This window comes from Equus asinus, chromosome 10 (genome assembly GCF_041296235.1).
Source record: "Equus asinus isolate D_3611 breed Donkey chromosome 10, EquAss-T2T_v2, whole genome shotgun sequence".
Classification (NCBI taxonomy): domain Eukaryota; kingdom Metazoa; phylum Chordata; class Mammalia; order Perissodactyla; family Equidae; genus Equus; species Equus asinus.
The window spans coordinates 48,690,770-48,710,262 of record NC_091799.1 but is presented as its reverse complement, the minus strand read 5'-3'; the positions used below and the strand labels follow the sequence as shown (position 1 = coordinate 48,710,262).

General features: G+C 39.4%; 1 protein-coding gene across 13 annotated transcripts in view; it reads left to right on the top strand.

Annotated features, from left to right (window-relative positions):
* Positions 1 to 19,493, top strand: part of UNC13B (unc-13 homolog B) — a 209,262-nt gene that overhangs the window by 113,041 nt on the left and 76,728 nt on the right. For 9 of the 13 annotated variants that reach the window (XM_070519238.1, XM_070519237.1, XM_070519236.1 and 6 more), the window contains 2 exons: positions 7,099 to 7,410; positions 9,361 to 9,454. In XM_070519238.1, coding sequence (XP_070375339.1) covers positions 7,099 to 7,410; positions 9,361 to 9,454 — 406 coding nt within the window. The remainder of the gene's footprint in view (positions 1 to 7,098; positions 7,411 to 9,360; positions 9,455 to 19,493) is intronic. The other 4 variants (XM_070519235.1, XM_070519234.1, XM_070519230.1 and 1 more) reach the window with 1 other exon arrangement.

The following is a 19,493-nucleotide window of genomic DNA, read 5'->3' as shown; positions in this document are numbered from 1 at the left end:
GCATTTAATGAAGATTACTTATTAAGAGCTGATATGTGGGCAGCTAGCTCATTATATGGAAATTCTTGTCATCTTCCAATTAATGAGACTAAGAATTCACTAGAAGAATCGCCTATTGACTTAAGTTGTTCTTCTGGTGATGAGAAGACTACATGCCCCGGAGTTGATCAAGAATCATTAAGAATGGATGAAAACTTTGTTTTTTCAAATACCAGGAATGTTTATGAATACCAGGAATGGTTGTCATGTCTTGAAAATGGAGTGTGGTGGCCATCAGAGGATGGAGATTATGGATATTACATGTTTCATGATGGTCAATGTATCTATTCTCTCCTCACTGATTCTACTGGGCAGTATGCATATTTATTTATACCTGATTGTTCTTATCAAGAGTATTTGAATTATGATTTACAGACAAATGATCTATTAAATATCATGTTGGATGACAGCATTATTTCTGCCTGTAGTTTTAAATTACTTGACAAGGAAGATGAATTATTGTGGTATGTTGAAGAGGAACCAGTTGGTGACCCTCTTGATTTATCTGTAGTTTTGCCAAGAAGCGAGGGATCAGTGTATCTAAATTTAAAAACCTTTCCACAAGTACTTGAAGAGTCAAGTTATGGCCAAAGGGATCAGCCATTAGATTTTTCAGGGTATAATCCTCAACAGTTTAAAGGAGATTTTGGATCTTTTGAAGAAAGGCTCTGTGGTTCTGAAGCCTTAGAATATACATTGGATCTCAGAAATCAGCCCCAAACTATTGGTGATCGTATCTTAAATAAAAATCAAATTATAGAGGGAGATAAGACCCAGACTTTAGCTAAGGACTCATTAGTTCACCTTTCCGGTTTCCATTGGCTTCAGTCTTCTTCTGAAGAAGCTGGCTTTTTAGTTCATCCTGAAAATATGACTGACAGCTCACAGCAAACAGAAGAGATGTCATCATCGAACAAAGTGACTAGGTTATTTTCTGCTTTGGGTGCTTCAGTTGGAAGTGATTTGAATTTTGATAAGAATGAATCCTTAGAGTCTCTGTCCATGCAGAAAATGGATCAGCAGTTAAACTTAGCAGATTTCACAAATGATGGTCTTCAGTCATTCATCTTGAGTAAGCAATTAGAGAGTAACTCCCAAAATGAGGAAGAAAATCTTTTCAAGAAGGATTCAGTGAGACAAATAGTATCCAATGTTCAGCGACCAGAATTTACTAAAAATATGAAGCAAGAATTCCCTTTGAATGAAAGCATTCATGTGAAAAAACAAAGTTTGTTGAAATCTGTTTTCCAGGTAAGCCAAACAACTCCTCAAGCTAAATCAGGTATAGAAGATGATGAAATCATTACAATGGACTCTATTTCAGTTCCTCTTGCATCACAGTTTAGTAGAGATGAACACAAGAATTGTGAACTTGCCCAGGACCGGTCTTGCAAAGAGTCTGAGAGAACATTATTTAAAAGTGCATTGAAACTCTTTGTTCGGGGAGAAGACTCTTCAAGTGCAATAGCAAATGAAAAACAGGCATCTGGATTTTTGAACCTCTTTAAAACCCAGGAGAATAAAGAAGGATCACCAAACTTAGAAAAGAATGCTGATAAAAGTAGAAAGATATCATCTCAAGAAAATAATGAATCTTCTGGGGTTTCAAATTTTTTTGGTACCCTTGGAGATTTCTTTAAAACCAATATATCTTCTATACAGACAACTGAAAATATGTCTGTTTGTTCAGTGACTACTAAGGATGAGGTCAAGTCAAGTCCTAATCCCACAAAGCTAACTAGCCAGGATCTTAGGAATTTTCCTGCTGCACCAATTTCCTCTAAAGGGAAGGTTCGAATTAGAAATCTGAACAAGCAGACTACTATTGATGACAGCGGGCTAAAGGAACCATTGTCTAGAGAGATCCAAGGTAGTAGTTTAACTGAAAAAGAGATACCCTCCAGTGACCACCTAATCCACCAGTTACCAAAACCATCTTTCTCAGCAAGTTGTCTCAAAGAGTCTTCCAGAGATTCTTCAGTAGAAACTAGTGGTGTGTCTACAGTGACAGGAGTTTCAAGAAGTAATAAAACGTCTTTTGATACTCTGAGCAGAAGAAATTCAAATGAACACAATCATTTTTCTGACAAAGACAGGAGTTTTTCAACTGCCACAACATCTCCATCCCAACCAGAGTTGCCCACCAAAAAGAGTATATTTTCTTTCCTGACTGGATCTGAAAAATCTGAGAACAGAGCCTCTACTACTCTACCAAGAACCAAATCTCAAGCAGAAGGGATATTCACACTTCCTTCCCTTTTTTCTACTACTAACTCAGGCAGGAAGAAGGATGCCTCTCATAATAGTTCTTTTAGTTTCTTCAGCTTGTCCTTTTTGGATGAACGACAGCAGACTTCTGGGGAAAAACATAGCCTTTCAACTGTTGCTCCAGTAACTTCTCAGCCCTGTAAGAAGCCAAGTGTTTTTGTGGACATGGTTGGTACAATGACTAGAGAAAGTTCCAATGGCAATAGAGATGGCATAGTCCAGGAAGTAGTTCATGAATGGCAAATGTCTCCTTGTGTTTCCATTAGCAATACCATTGAGGTTACCTCCCTTGCAGGTGAGCTCAATGTAGAGAAGGACTGTCATGGAAAACTAGATTCTAGTAATGGACCAGGGATATCTTTAGTAGATTTCCAGATGAATCAGTTGCAAAAAGACATTGTTCCTCACTCACCAGGATTTCAGGCACAGACTGAAACACTACTTACTGGTCCAGAGACCCTTGGGGTAGCTCCTCATGAAGAAGAGGCTTTCATACAGGAAGACTTGCCCAGTGGTTCCTTGGACAGGTCTTTTTTACATGATAGCCATTTGACTGAAAAGCTCAACAATTTAGACACTTGTACTAACCACCGCCAAAACGAAAGATTTAGTAGTGACCAAGTGAACTTACCATTAGAAAAGGCCACTGATCAGGTCTTAACACAGAACCTGGACCCGGCCTCTTCCTCTGCAGAGCTAAGGAGTGCAGGGCACCTCCAGAGCCGAGATGCAAATAAAGAGGAAGACAAACCAGTGTTGGGTTCTTCAATGGAAATGCTTTCAGGGTTTGTGACCAAAGTGAAATCTTTCTCTGGGTGCTTAGTTGAACCTCCCAAAACATTCTCTGGACTTTTCTCCTCTCCTAAACCTCCAAAGAAAAACTCCTTTTTCTCTCTTTCTTCTGGTGCATCATCTCAGCCCCTCAAAGGTGAGCTATTTGGAATTTTCAAAAGTCCCAAACCAGAGACATACCAACAAGAATCATCTATCCCAGCTACTGCTAGGCTTCAAAATGATAGTCCCAGAGATGCTGTAAGATCACTAACTTCAGAAAATTTGTGGAGAGAAGCTGCCCCTGCAGCACTGAATTCAGAATCTGCTCTCAGTGACTGTAGAATGACTGTAGTTAGTGCAAAATCACACTCAGAGACCTTGATAGGTGATCCTAAACCAACAACTGAAATGGAAAACAATAATATTTCTGACAATATTCTAGAAATCCAAAGTTCTGAAACAATTGGGGCTGCATCTTCTCTCTCAGGGGACAATATGGGGCAAGAACTATTGTCTCTGAATGATGAAGGAGACATGGGGACGTTGCGGGGTACAGATACAGAGGCATCATTGGAAGCAGAGCATGTTTCATTGCCAGTACAGTTGCAACCAGATCCTACCTGGATTGCCAAAGAGCTTTCTCCTCTAATTCAGCCACCTCTTCCTCTTGAGCCAAAGCCAGTTAAGCAATCTGCATCCACAAACCAAGATTTCTTGGAGCTACAGGCAGCCAATTCACTAGAAACCAATACTACACTGTTCAATGAGGCAAGTGTCGGCCGGAGTGCCACACTAGAAACCCAAGGGGATCTTTCTCACCCTCTGCTGGAGGAACCTGTGCTTTGTGCCAAAGAAAGTTATGGGATACTTGATGCCCAGAAAGATCCACCTGCAGTCCCCCAGGAAACAGAGCAGCCAAGGCCTCGCTTTGAGATCCCCAGTATGACCAATTGGCCAAAGCTCCATTTCCCATCCTCTGCTACTGGCTGTGGGAAACCATTGAGCTCTTTTTTTTCTCCGCCTTCCCGCTCTGGCAGTAGAGCAGCAGAAACTGGTTTAACGTCCAGTTTTAAGAAGATGTCAATTCTATTTGAAGGAAGTAGTGAGGGGAAAGGGAGTATAGTAACAAGTGATCCAAAACTAAAATTTGGAAAGAAGCTGGATCTTTCATTCCCATGGCCAAAGGAAAACAAGGGGGGCCCTGAACAAATGCCTGCAGAATTCTCCTCTCCAGTTTTGGTTATCAGCAATGATCAGGACCTTAACTCCAGTGAGGCTGACAGAGCTTTGGAATCTTCTCAAATGTCTGAGGCCAGTGCTAAGTCAGCTAAGGTCTCTACTCAGCCCTCCAGGACCTCTGAGCTGCTAGCAGCCAAGCCAAGTTTATGTGCTCATGGGCTTTCAGTGCCTGGAGAAGTGGAAAACCAGCAGGAAATCTCAGCGTCTGGACAAGACTTGGGTACCAAAGGCAACCTCTCAGACCCCACCTGTCCTTCAGGGAGTCATGAGGAAGAGCACTGCACTGTCTCTGAGCTACTTCACCAGCCAGAAACACAAGAGGAGGAGGCAGTGCCTGCTAGCACTGACTCTGTTTCAAATGTACAGCAGCCAGTTACTCCGCATGGCATCAAGGAACCAGAGACCAGCAAAAGGCCTGTTTTCAACTAAAGCATCATAAATGATTTTAAGGAATTGACCATTTATGATGCAATGACTTAGTGGTAGATTAATCATAGCCTGCTTTTTATCATTACTGTGTCTTTCCTGGCACTTGAGCTTCATGTTAATTAGGGGCTAAGTAACAAGAAATAATGTGTGGGTGTTTTCGTCCTTTCCCTTTTCTATAGTGCCAAATGTAATTTATTTAGTGGAACAGGGAACTTTCTGCTTAAAAGCTGGGCCCTGAGATTTACTCACTCTGGTTTGCTCTGCCTCGTATAATGTGGTATGGAGAGGGGAGAGCAAGAAGAGGCTGCAAGGGGCTGAGTGGCCTAGGTTAACTGGAACCACATGATAGGCTAGGGTGCTTCCTTGGGCCTTTGGCACTTATATCTGTAATAGCTGAGAGAGACCTACTTTGCTTTGCTTTTCCAAGTCTTCTAAGACGCTTTCTTCAGTGGCAATGAGGGTATTAAGTAAAATACAAAGTGCGAGGGATGGCTTGGGGTGATCTATATTCTGTGTCCTATTCCACATGGATTTGCATAACTGCTTCCAGTCTCTGCCTTTAACTACCCTTGAGAATAAGTGCTTTGAGCAGTCTCATGGAGCTCAGGGCTATTGTTTGCTGTAGTTCTTTAGTCTGGAGCATTGTTCAGGATCTGTCTGCAAAGGATACTATTATTTTCCCTAAGAAGAAGCATCATACAGTGCAGTTTAAGAATGCTGCCTGGACCTCTGACCCAAACCTGTCCAAAAGTGCTGGTCAAGGGCTTTGGAGATTATGTGTGTGTATGCACGCATGTGTGTATGTGTGTTGGGAACTACTTAGAACAGTGACCTGGTACTTATCCTGCTGCTATGGGCTGAAGAATCAGGAATCAGCCTGAAAATACCAGGTAATTGGGAGGAACTATAAGGAAAATGTCACTGGAAAACAACAATGATTTATCTTCATTTGTCCAAGAGCAAACGTAAGCCTTTTAGTTAAAGGCTTGAGTCTGCGGCAGGAAAATTCCTTGTCCTTTGGCATGCAGCCGTTCCAGCAGGATACCAGAAGTAAAACGAGGGCCTCTGATTTGGGATGGAACTATCCAAATGGGCTGGGATAGATCTTGTAGGTCATCACCAAGTCCCTCTATCTTGAATAGGACTGAATCCCTTAAATTCAGTATATTGCTCAAGGGAGTAACTTCTGGATACTGCTCTTCTTTCTGGTTACGATTCGCTGCCACTTTCTCTGCTGCAGCTACTCTCTCTCAGAGTAGGGAATAAATTTCTTTTCTGGATATGGGAATTCAGGTGACTGAGAAAGGGTTGGGCTGACCTCTCTTCAGGTACAGAAATGCATTAATATGGCCCTGACCCAGATCCTGGAGTTGAACTTTGTCCACTTTATCCAAAACCAAGGCATATCCTAAGAGAAACTTAGTTACACATGGGCAAATTCATCTTTGGGACACTCCCTATGCTTCCAGGAATATTGTTGTAACATTCATGTCAATGAGACCATTGCCCTGAGGAATTTCTTGGTCCTAGCCTCCGTCTCCCAATTACCTCATTGTGTAGATACCCGAGAGATAATTGAAGGAACGTGCCCACTCTCCTTTCTCATCCTATGGAACAGGCATGCACATGTACACTTGTAGAGGAAGAAAAGGCGACCTCAATTTAACAAATAATAGGAAAAGGGAATAGAGTTCACCCATCCATTTTTACTTTGTGGAAATTAGAAAACTTAAATTACAGCCACTGCACGTTTGTTTAGGAGTCTGAGTAAAGAACTTAGGCATAAACATTAGGCTGTTTTAATAATCCTTAATCCTACTTACGAATATCACATTAAGATAAAGTATTCTGGGCCGGCCCTGTGGCCAAGTGGTCAAGTTCATGCGCCCTGCTTTGGTGGCCCAGGGTTTCACTGGTTCGGATCCTGGGAGAAGGCATGGCACTGCTTGTCAGGCCACGTTGAGGTGGTGTCCCACATGCTACAACTAGAATGATGCACAGCTAGAGTATACAACTATGTAATGGGGGGATTTGGGGAGAAACAGTAGAAAAAAAAAACCCCAAAAAACAAAAAAACAAAACAAGATAAAGTATTCTTCAAAGTGAACTGCAGGGTTGAGGTTAAGTGCTGTTGGAAGACCCAGTATGTTTTGTTTTTTTTCCCTGTTGTGGTTCTGCTGAATAGATTAGTTCTTCTAGATTGTGAAGTTTGGTCCTTTCTTCCCAGGAACCTCCTGTTTGTGATCCTTGCCACTGATATAATCATTATTTCCTCGATGTATCCATTACTTTTTCCCTAATCCCTAGTTTGCATTTATTTACTCATCCTTCTTCCTCTCATTCTCACAGCCCCACCAGCAGTAGTAGGTATGGCTCCTCCTGTAGCGTGAGTCAAGAAAGCTCTCAGCTGAGTGAGCTAGACCACTGTCATGAACAAGAAGATGACCATCGGGAGAGGGACTCAATTCATTCCTGCCACAGCTCTGGCAGCTTCTCCAGAGACGGCCAAGTGGGTTTTGGAGAACAAGAGAAAGCTTTGGAAGTGACAGGTGAAGAAGAAAAGGGGAGAGCACGTGAACTCAATGAGATAAAAGATGTCACAACCCATCCTCCCCCAGATCTGGTGCTACACAAAGACCACGTCCTAGGCCCCCAGGAGAGGTAGGTGATGGCTGCCTTGAGGAGCTCACATGGTTTCCTCAGTACTTGCCCTGAAGTATTGCTCAGCATAAGTGCTTTTCATTTGTTTCCCTATAGCTGGGTACGGTGGTGATCAGGATACTGAGGCTTAGCTCTGCACTGTTTCCTTTGTTTTTTGATGTAATTCCCAAGATATTTTGAGGCTCTCTGAGGAACACTTGGGTTCTTTGTAGATAGCTGCAGTGTACCAGGCTTTCTTGAGTCTGTCTGCTGTTCTTGGCTTACTAGTTGACCCTACATATGGCAGCCTCCTTTCATTCAAAGGAGCTACTTTGAGTGAAATAGGCTTCCCAGCCCTACTAATGTTTAAACTTCTTTTGTGAACATTTTTTTCCCCCTGGCTGAGAAAACCAGGACAGACTTAAGAAAGAATTGGTTTAGAAGCCAGAGCTAACCCACCCTTCAGCCTCCCCAGGGCCTAGTAGTGTGTCTTACAATTGGTAGTTATAAGAAGAGAAATTTTAAACTTGTCCTTTTAACAGTCTTATAATAAAGCTTAGTACGGAGTTTGTGTACTGTTATTTAGTGAGCAAAATTGGTCAGTAGAGTTGCTGATAGGTTGGGACAGAGCAAGATTTCTCAGTCTTGGCACTAGTGACATTTTGGATCACATAACTGTTTGTTATGGGGACCTATTGTATACATTGTAGGATGTATAGTAGCATCCGTGGCCTCTACACACTAGATGCCAGTTGCAACCATCACCTGTGACAATCAAAAATGTCTTCAGATATTGTCAGATTTCCCCTGGAGAGAGCAGTGAATGCTGATTACCTGGTAAAAGTTAGAGAATGGTTGGTACATCTACCTCACCATTGACAATACAAACTTACTTTCTCTTCTTACTTGTTCCTGATTTTGAGCCGTCTCTGATGGTTCATCTAATAGAGAAGACGTCAGGAGACTGAGCTCTGGACCAGCTTTTTTTACTGGATTGACAACCCACTGAAAGATGGCTATTTGTAGACCTTAGACTTGGCAGATACTGTTGTCTGGGTAGAATTCTTGGTAGAGTAGCAGAAGTGCCCAGCACAAGTATTTATCCGTTTTTACTAGCTGTGTCCTCTCAGATCCTAGCTGTACAAGTGGAGTCCAGTTCTACCTTGGCCAGAAGTGCCCACAAGTGTTTTAAAACAATTGAGCCAGTCAGATGGCATCAGAGCCTAGCATATATTTTACATGTCTGGCTGGTGGACACTTCTTTGCTGCCTTGGCAGTAGACCCTAATGGGAGAGAGGAGAAGCATTATCACCAAGAATTAACCACTATTGCACAGTTAAGAACCCAGATGATGACTTGTTGTAATATAGAGGAGTGTTTTTGTCTCAAAGCTGCCTTGTTACATTTATTTTTCATTTCACTGAGGGTGTTCCTGAAGCAGCTCAAGGAACAGGATCAGGACAGGAAGGGCCATACTTTTTTCTCTTAGGACATTGGAGGTAGTCTAGGAATTGGTAAGCTTTCCAAAATACTTAGTGGAGCAGGAAGGGCTTGCAGGAACAAAATTCTGCCCTAAGGGTGCTATGTAGAGACTGGTGGTCTCAAGAGATAAGGTGAGAGTGTTGCTCCATACCTCTGTGCGTAGTTTCAGTGCTAGACATTGACTCAGGGCCCTTGCCATTACTTCTAGTATCCTGATCTCTGACTGTCCCAGTGAGCTGTCTCATTGTGTGAGTTTTAAAAGGGGGAAGAAGAGAGGGAACAGATGAAAAGCTAAAAGGAGTTGTCATTTTAGAGAGGAATTTTTTGCACATTGGATATTCAGGACTATGCTGTTTTAGTGGCCTGAATCACTAAACAAGCATAGGCATGAATACAAACCATTTCATTTTAGATATTTGGCAGTTTTGCCTTCAGTACTGTCACCTTGTGGCCTGGTCTATTTTTAACGAACATTCTTTTCTTTGTTAGAAGTTTTCCCGAGGAGAATGCACCTTTGCCATTTACCCAAGCCAGAGGGCACTGGATCCGAGCAGTTACCAAGGTTCGACTCCAGCTGCAGGAGGTAGGAAATCTGTTAATCTAGTACTTAGTTGGGACAACTTTTCCTTTGAAATTGGGAGACATATGGTGCTGAAGACACAGTCAGTGATTAGTCATCTTCTTACAGTGTGCTTCTGGGAATTCATGACGAGTAAGCTCAAGCCTTAGGAGGTGGGCTTCCTGCTGTGCTGATTAATGGAAATTAGATAGATCTAGGTTGTGATCCTGGTAAAGGTAAAGTTAAGTGCTATTTTCAGTACCCTTATAACCTTGGGGCCATTTTATTTTGATCTTAGGTCAGGGGTCTATTTCAAGGCCTTTTAGGATCAGTTGTTATCTCCCTTGGCCAGCCAGTTCAAGTACCACTGACTGACCTATACAGGGCCAGAAATTTCTATGGGCTTCCCCAATTTAAGGCCCAAAGCATCAACTCGTTAAGATCTGAAACAATGTAAAAAAGTAAAAATAGAAATATTTTTCATTTTTAGTGTTGAAAGTTTGAAATGTCCTTATCTGTGTGTCAGTAGATAGTCTTCAGGCAGAAAGGACATCTTTAAATGATGACAAATGGCTGTCAGTAGTATAATACTTGGCAGATGTTAAAAATGCAAGCATGCTCACCTGTGTTAACACATTTTAAAAAATTTATTTTGAAATAATTTCAAACTTACGGAAAAGTTACCAAAACAGTAGTATTAAAGAACTCCCATATCCTCCTCACCAAGATGCTCCAGTTGTTGACATTTTGCCACACTTGCTTCATCACCCTCAATCCATTATGATTAATCTTTTTCTAAACCATTTGAGAGAAAATTGGAGACATGATGATCTGTCACTCCTAAATACTCCTGTTTGTGTTTCCCAGAAAACAAGGCCACTCACAATATAAACATCCAAATCATGAAATCAACAATGACAACACCGTCATCAAGACCCCATGCCAATTTTGCCAGCTGTCCCAACAATGTCTCTTTTCCTTTCCGGTCCAAGGTACTATTCAGGCTGATGTGTTGCATTTGGTAGTCATGTCTCCTTGAATCGGGAAGGTTCCTCAGTCTTTCTGATATTTGTCAGATGATGCAGACCTTTCATTTTGTGGCATGTTCTTCATTTTGAGTCTGTCCAATTTTTCCTCATGTCCAGACTCAGGCCATGTTCTCTTGGCAAGAACTATGCAAAAATGATGCTGGGCTATTTTTAGTGAATTGCATCAGAAAGTATAAGATGGCAACCTGTCCTACCCCTTGTGGTGTTAACCTTAATCACCTAGTTAGGTTTGTATTGGCCAGATTTCTCCACTGTGAAGGCACCGTTTTTCCTTTTGCGGTGCAATACTCTGAGACTATGCCAGTATCTTCTTCCTCATGAAAGCTCTACCTACCATCTAAGTGTCCATTGATGACTCCTGTCTGAATCTACCACTGCTAATGGTGGTTGCAAGACGGTAACTTTCTACTTCCATTATTCTTTCTACATTCAATAGTTGGCATTGTTCTGTAAGGAAAAGATTTTCCTTTTCTCAATTTTATTATATCAGTATGGGCTCATGGATTCCTAATTTATCACTTGAGTTATAATCCATTACTATTATTTATTTTGATGCTCAAATTGTCCTAGCTTCATAGAAGCCCTGTTAATTTGACCCTTTAGGGAGAAGACAATGTTTCAATAATGATTGCAAAGATAGCTGCTTTGGAAAATAAAAATGTCTGGAAATACTTTCTTTTGTGTGTGTGTATATTGTTATCAGAAACAGTGTTACCTATAGGAATTTCTAACTGCATGTTGTAAAATCTTGGAAAGAGACTATTAACATATTAAAAAATCTTTCTAATGAAAATTTTCAGTGAGATGTGAACTTGTTAAAAATATTTATGATTTTTTTAAGACGTCAGAGAAGATGAAAACATATTAGTCAAATTTCAACAAAATCTTTGAATAATTGGTTTGTAGCAACCAATTGTACATCTTTATTTGAGGTATCAGTATCGTTTTCAGCTATGACAGCTATGAAAACCAAGTACTGAAATAATTGAATGTGGAAGCAGACCTTCAAAGCATTCTACAACAAAATATTAAGCCAAGATTTAAAAAATAATGAGGCATATTATATTACGTTGCTTTCACTAAAAATATTATTACTACTGCTAGTGTTTTTAGTGACAGCAAAAATATTTTTTGTATCATTAATAAATCTTAAATGTTTTTCTTTTTATGCTTTTTGCATTTTAATTTTTGTAATGTAATGAATATATTAATAGAACTAGTATATAATTTTCAAGTGAATAAACTACATATATTGAGAGATGTATGCTAAGAAAATTTCTATGGATAGGGCTGTGTGATCATAAATTGGGAGTCTTGATCTCGAGTGACATGAGATAAACATTTAAAGTGAACGTTTATGGAGTCAATGTCATAATACTTATTAATTTTTCATTTCTAATTTTTCAGAGCTAAAAGCCTTGTGATTCTTATAAAGGAAAGTAAAGTAAATAATCTCATGTAAAAGAAAAGTTCTGTGAGAAAACAAGAATATATTAGAGCAGACATAGTTTGTTGTGAATTTTTTTAAAGAGGCAATTCAGAGTTTCTCAAAAAGAATAGCTAAAAACAATTGCCAAAGCTTGGAATCATTTAGAGAAAAGCATGGCTTATTTAAGAGTGAGTAAGAACCATTGCTACTTACTTGAATAAGAGAACAACAATAAATATATTCTTAACACAGATGATGTAACTGGAACCTGATTAGATGTGCCCAAGAGGAGAAAGATAAGTCAGAGTTGAAAGAAGGATCTGGTAACAGAGATAGAGGCAGAAGTATACCATTTATACTTAAGATTTGCTGGCAGATTGATTGAGATTGTAAGGCAGTAAGAAGTTAAGTGCAGCACCAAGGATTTTTTTTTTCCTGAGTAGTTTGAAATTCCACCTAGTTATCCCTTAACGGTCTGCCTCAAGATGATAATTTTTGTTAGTTTCTTCTTTATTATTCTAGAATTTCTTTATGCAAGTGCAAGCAAATATAAACATATATTCTAATCTCCTCCACTTTTTTTTTTTTTTTTTTTTTTTGCCAAAGAGTGTATGTTATATACACTGAGAACATCTTGCTTTCTCACTTGGAGATCCTTCCATATTAGCTCTAAGAGAATTTTTCCTTTTTAACAGCTGCATAATATTCCACTGTATGAATGTACTGCAAGTATTTAATTCTTCTTCTCTTGATGTTCATTTGATTGTTTCCAGTCATTTGCTGTAACAAACCATGTCACAAATGAGTACCTTTTACGTATGTCATTTTGCGTGTGTCAGGTATATCTGAGGGGATATACATTTGTGATTTTGATAAGCATTGCCAGATTGTCCTCCATTTGTCAGTAGCTTAAAACAACAAGGCTTTATTTTGCTCCTGCTGCTTCTTATCCTACATGGTAAGGAATTCTGCGTTAACTTGTCTTCTCTCTGCAGTCCAGACTGATGGAGCAGCCAGCATCTAGAACATTGCCAGGGTTGATGGTGGAGGGAAAAAAAAGATAACAAATGAAAGAGAACAAAGCAAATTGCACTCTGGCTCTTAAAACTTCTGCCCAAAAGATACAATATGTCGCTTTTACTCACATTTCCCTGCTAAAACAAATCATATAACCATATCTAACTTGAAGTGAGCAATACGGTATACCTTGAAAGAGATAGAGAAGGGTATTTGTGAACTGCTTTAATGACTAACCCCAAGGGTATCTGCCTTCCATAGAGATTGCACCAATTTATACTCCTACTTGTAATGTCACGAGGATGCTTTTTTCTTCTCAAACCTACTAATAGAGTGACTTGTGAAACTTTTGGATTTTTCTAGTCTGCTAAGCAGTGGTGTCTGAGTAGAGTTTAAGTTTGCATATCTTATCATCAGTAAAGTTAAGCATATTTTCATGTAAGTAAAAGCTATCAGTATTTCTCTTCAATGAATTCATATTCTTTGCCCATTTTTTCTATTGAGGTTTTGATTCTTAGGAGCTTTTTATTGTTTCAGGGAAATTAACTCTTGTGTATGATATGACTTTCCTGTATTTTTTCTCAGTGTGTCATTGTGAGAAAGTTTTTAAACCTTAACGAACTACATTTTCCTAATCCAGAAAATGGGGAGAATAGTAGTACCTTTCTCTTAGGATTGTAAGTTATTTAGTGAAACTATGATTTAAAAAGAGGAAATCAGAAAAAAAAAAAACTTCAGTGTTCCCACGTTGCATTCATGATAAAATAAAACCTTTATAATCTAGCTCAGTGTGACTCACAGTGTGGTCCATGGACCAGCATCATCCAGGAACTGTTTGTTTCTAGTCTTTGATGAAATAAGTACTGAAAATGAAAGTGAGCACTTAGAGGCAATTTGAATTGATCGTCGTACAGCTGAACAGGGTATAGATCAAAAATACCAGTCCATGATGTATTGGGAGTAAAAGACCAGATCTTTCACAAAAAGAATTTGAAAAGCACTCATGCAGACCCTATTATGCCTTTCCAGTCTTACCTCTTTCTGCTACTTTGTTTAGTCAACACTGCCAACGTATAGAATTATTTTTCAAAATCTCAGAGAGCTCGCACTTGCTGTTTTCCATGCATAGAATACTCTTTCTCTTTCTCCACCTAGCTGACTTTTCATTCACATCTTTCAAACCCCAGTCAGGTGTCAGTGTTTTGGGTAAAGCTTCCAGACTGTGCATACTTTTTCTAGGTGGCATTTACCATGATGTAAGAGTTAGTTGTTTACTGTTATGTTTGTCCTTTCTGTGTACTTGTAAGATCCTTGAATGCTGCTATGCTTTTTATTGCTGGTGTCCTAGAGCCCAATACAGAATCTGGTGGAGTGTTAAGCCAACTTTTTATGGATGCTTAACTAGCCAGAAAAGCCTGTCAGCATTTTCACATAAGTCTCCATGTGCTTCATTTTCTGTTAATTAATCCTATTTTTTCTTTTTCCCTAGACCTGGCACCTAAAGCCATTGGCAGCAAAATATTACTATTAACATCAGCTATGTTTTCTTATATAGTTTTTATATACAGAAATAGAAAGTTACTGAATTTTGACCATACTATGTGTGGGTTTTTAAATTTTCTCACTTTGATTGTTTTTGTGAGCGCTATTCTGGGTTATTAAATGTTTTTCTAAAACATGATTTAATGATTATTAATAGATTAATAATATTCCATCATGTAGATGTTCCATAACAATTCTTCTTGTTTCTTTACTATTATAAATAATGCTGTGTTGAGCATCATCATGCATAAGTGTTTTCGTTTCTCATTATTTCTTTAGCTTAGCTGTCTCAAAGTAGATTCAAATAAATTACTGAGTTAGAGTGTATATATATGTATCTTTTAAAGACTTGTGTTTTTTTTTCTAAGATTTTATTTTTCCTTTTTCTCCCCAAAGCCCCCCGGTACATAGTTGTATGTTTTTAGTTGTGGGTCCTTCTAGTTGTGGCATGTGGGATGCCTCCTTGGCATGGCTTGATGAGCGATGCCATGTCCACACCCAGGATCCAAACTGGCTAAACCCTGGGTTCCCGAAGCAGAGCGCAAAATTAACCTCTCGGCCACAGGGCTGGCCCCAAAGACTTCTGACAAACTTCTACATGTGTTTTCAGAAAAGTTTTTCCAATTGTACTTTTAGTATTTGAATGTGCCTCTTCAACATTATTATCATTTTATAAAATTTTTGTTAATTTGGCAGAAGAATGGTATCCTCTTGTTTTAGTTAGCATTTCTTTGATTATTTGTGATTTGAATATTTTCCATAAGTTTATGGGTCATTTATACTTCTTTAGTTGGTACTGCGTTCAACAGACTTTGAGGAACTGCCATGGGAACCTTGCTAGCCTTATGCCCTTTCCTATAAAATTGTCAGCAACTTGAGGGAAGAGGTCATATAGGCCCTCTCTCTATCTGGGCTGGCTGAGTACCTGGCATATGTAATAAGTGTTTGATGACATTGCTAGTGCTGTTGAGACAGTAATGTTGGTAGTGTGGGTGGAATGGCTATGATTCTGTACCTTATTTGGCTTAGCTGCAGAAAAATCTGGGGGAGGAAGTGAGACTTTTAGCTCTAGAAATGGAGACTGCGGTGGCAGCAGGTGGGTGGGTGTTCCAGGTGGAAGGGACAGTGAAGGAGAAGACATGGAGGTAGGCCGTGAGGAAGCCTTGACAGAAACTCTTAGGTTGCTAAAGAAAGCTGAAGAAGGAGAGACTTAGTAAGCAGAGCTAGAACTGAACAAGTAGATTAGAAGGCCCATGTTTAATGCAGCAGTCCCAGGAGATCCAAGATTGCAGCTGGTCAGCCTGAGAGATGGGTCAGCATTTTCTCAGGGAAGATTGTTAAGACAGAACAAATCAGCTCTCTCCTGCAAAGTTCTGTTCTTTCTTGTGACTCTGTCCCAAGCAAAGAAACCTCCTCCTTATGCTATTTTTGAAACCCTGAGAAAGGGATTTCCCTTGGGGAAAAAATGATGAGGCTTAAGGGGAAGGCCCTTGAGGATCCCATCTGTCAGACTTAGTTGCACCAGGAAAGCACTCTTTCGATACTTTTAAACTCTAGGATTTTGCTCTGCTTATGGCTGACTGTCTTAACTTCCACTACTTCAACTCTTTGCCCTCGTGGAGACCACCAGTTATCCCTCCTTTTTCTCACAGTCTTTCAGCCCTTTCACTAACCATTGCTACTGTAACACTTAAAAAAAAAAAAACTAAATGTTTTGAGTAGGTCATAAATGTAAAAATATAAAATTATACAAAAACGGCATGGATAATGCAGTTTCCCTTCTACTTCAGACTTTCGGGCCTCCAGTCCCCATCTCCTTCATCTCATTGTTACCTGTGTCTTGTAAATTGGTCCAGAGATGACCTATGCATTTACAGGTGCGTGTGAGTGCATATGCATGCATGTGTATATTAGACGTATTGTCCTTTATCTTTTTTCATTTACTATTTTATCTTAGAGATTTTTCCTTATTAGGACAAATGGAGCTATTGCAGTGTTTTTAGTAGCTGCATGGTATTTCTTCCTGTGGATGTATTATAATTTTTATACTCTGTCCTCTATTGATGGATCTGTAAGTTGTTTCTAATATTTTCTACTACCACAATGTTGGAATGCATATGCTGTAATACGCCTAAATACTTCCAGGCTTGTCTTAACCACAGCTTTTAGAATCCCTCTTCAAACTTCAGGCAAGACCTACCCAAGAATAGGCCCTACTACTGCTTCACAAACTGGAGAGACCTCTCGGGTGAGGGCCCTAACTGCTGCTCCCAACAGGCCCCTTCTGCCTTTTGGCAAACTGGGGGGGTCCTTACCTGATATCTGATACCAGAACCAATGCATTCCCTTCTGACTGAAACCTGGCTGTTTGCTAAAGCCCTTTTTGGGGGAGACTATGCTTTTCTTATGCCCCTTGTATCACTGAGTCAGAAGTGAGGGTTGATTTTTTCTGGCTCCCTCTGCCACTTCCAGGCCATTTCTAGATCCTCACATAACCTATGCTCACACCTACCTTCCTTGTTGCAATTAGATCCCAACTTTTCCATAACTTCCCATTCATTCATTGAAAACTTTAGTACTTACATGAGTTTTCCTTTTAATCTCAACTGTTGCCATAGTCATCATCATTGTCATCGCTACATTTATTGAATACTCTATCACTGTAAGTGCTTTACGTGCATTACCCAAATGGATTCCTCACAATAGTTCTATGAATTAGGCTTATGTTATTAGGCCCATTTTATAGATTAGGAAACTGAAATTGAGAAAGAAAGAAACTTGTCCAGGGTCACCTAGCTGGTAAAAATTAGAACTGGATTCAAATCTAGATTTTTTTTTAACTCCAGAGCCTGTGTTCTTAACACTATTTTCTACTACCATAATCTTAGAACTCTGTTTTCCAAAGTGTGTTCCATAGGACTCCAGTTTCTAGAACTGTTAACATGTTCTTTATCATGTGATAAAGAGTTCCATGGTCAAAGAAATTTAGGAAATGTCAAGTTCCAATAGAGTGAAACACCAACAGATTGCTTTATTGTAGGACTTCTCAGAAGCTTGAATATACTTAGGCTTGTGATTCTTCAAGAGGGGAATATAATATGCACAGCATTATCATAAACTTTTTTGACCATAAAACTCTATTTTGGAGAAGCATCCTATAGGACTCATTTTCCAAAGAATACACTTGAGGAAAGTCTGTCTCAAGTGATTTCATTAAAACTGCATTTGAGAAAGTCATCACTGGGCTCATAGCTACCTAATCTCATGGTTGCTTTTAAGTCTTTGTCTTATTAGACCTCTCTGCAGTCTTTGACACTCCTGGGCACTCCTTTCTGTTTTGATATCTAAGAAACCATCTTAGATCTTCTCTGATCTTTCTTCTGATTTCTCTCTTTGCTTACTTCTTAAATAAGTTCTTTCGTCAATCCTCTTTCCATATAACTCTATACATTCTTTCTATGAAATCTCATTCATCATGCCAACTATCACTTGTATGTGGATTGCTATCCTATGTGTGTCTAGCACAGATCTCTCTCTTGAACTCTGGATCCATATTTTTAACTGCTGTTTGTACACTAACTTGTCCCATCAGCATCTCAAATTCAGCATGTTCTAATGAAAAGACATCATCTCTCAAAACCTGTTTTAATCCTATATTTTGTTCTCATGCTCCTCAAACTAACCCTGAACCCACTAAATGTGATTGGGCTCTTGAGAGAGAAGAGAAAGCAAAGCCTTCTCTTCTATAATGGAGAAGAATTAGGAGCAAGAGTTTCACTTATCTTCAAAGGGAGGGAACGATAAGGTAGCTGTCTTGTTGTGCACATACTAGGCACTGCGTAAATATCTGTAGACAGGATGAATGAAAAGCCTGTAGAGTAGGGAAGCTAGTCCTTTTTCATTCTAGGCAGTTGTTTTGCAGAGAGGAATGAGGAGGGTTCTCCTGCCTAAAAATCCCAAAAAAAGGATAGGTCACACGCATGCTTGCTTATGGTCATTTTGGGTTGAGAAATTTTTTTAATTCCCAAATTTCATCTTTATAGCCACCCATGCCTATGGCTCTGCCTCTCCTCACACAAAGTTCACTTCTGTTTCCTCTCACTGTTCTGAGCTGAAATAGAGACAAAGATCTGTGTGTTGTGTACTCTTCCAGCCTTCTCATCCAGTCCTACTTCTACGCCATTTCGCCTCAGTGGACTGAAAAAGGAAAAGTAAGCTAGTTCCCTTTTTTTTTTTGAGTAACAAATATCTTTTTATGAGATATAATTCATATAATGTAAAATTCACCGTTCTAAAGTGTACAATTCAGTGTTTTTTAGTATATTCACTAGGTTGTGCAGCTGTCACCATCATTTAATTCCAGAACATTTCCATCACCCCAAAAGGAAACCCCATACTCATCAATCAGTCGCTTCCCATTCCCTGCTTTGCTGTAACCCTAAGTTACTGTCTGTCTCTATGGATTTGCCTATTTTGGAGATTTCATATAAATGAAATTACACGTTATGTGGCCTGTTGTATCCAGCTTCCTTCGTATCAGATAATGTTTTTAAGATTCATCTCTGTTGCAGCATGTATCAGTACTTCATTCCTTTTTATGGCGGAATCATATCCCGTTTTATGGATATACCGCATTTTTTTTATATTCATCTGTTGATGGACATTTGGATTTTTTCCACCTTTTCGCTATTAGGAATAATGCTTCTGTAAACATTACTGTACAAGTTTTGTGTGAACATATGTTTTCAATTCTCTTGGGTATACACATAGGAGTGGAATTGCTGGGTCATATAGTAACTCTATGTTTAACCTTTTGAGAAACTGCCAGACTGTTTTCCAAATAGGTTGTACCATTTTACATTCCCTTCAACGTTGTATGAGGAATCCACTTTCTCCATATCCTTGCCAACACTTGTTAATCTATGTCTTTTTGTTTAGAGCCCTCCTAGTGGATGTGAAGTTGTATCTCATTGTGTTTTTGATTTGCATTTCCCTAGTGACTCATAATGTTGAGTATCTTTTCATT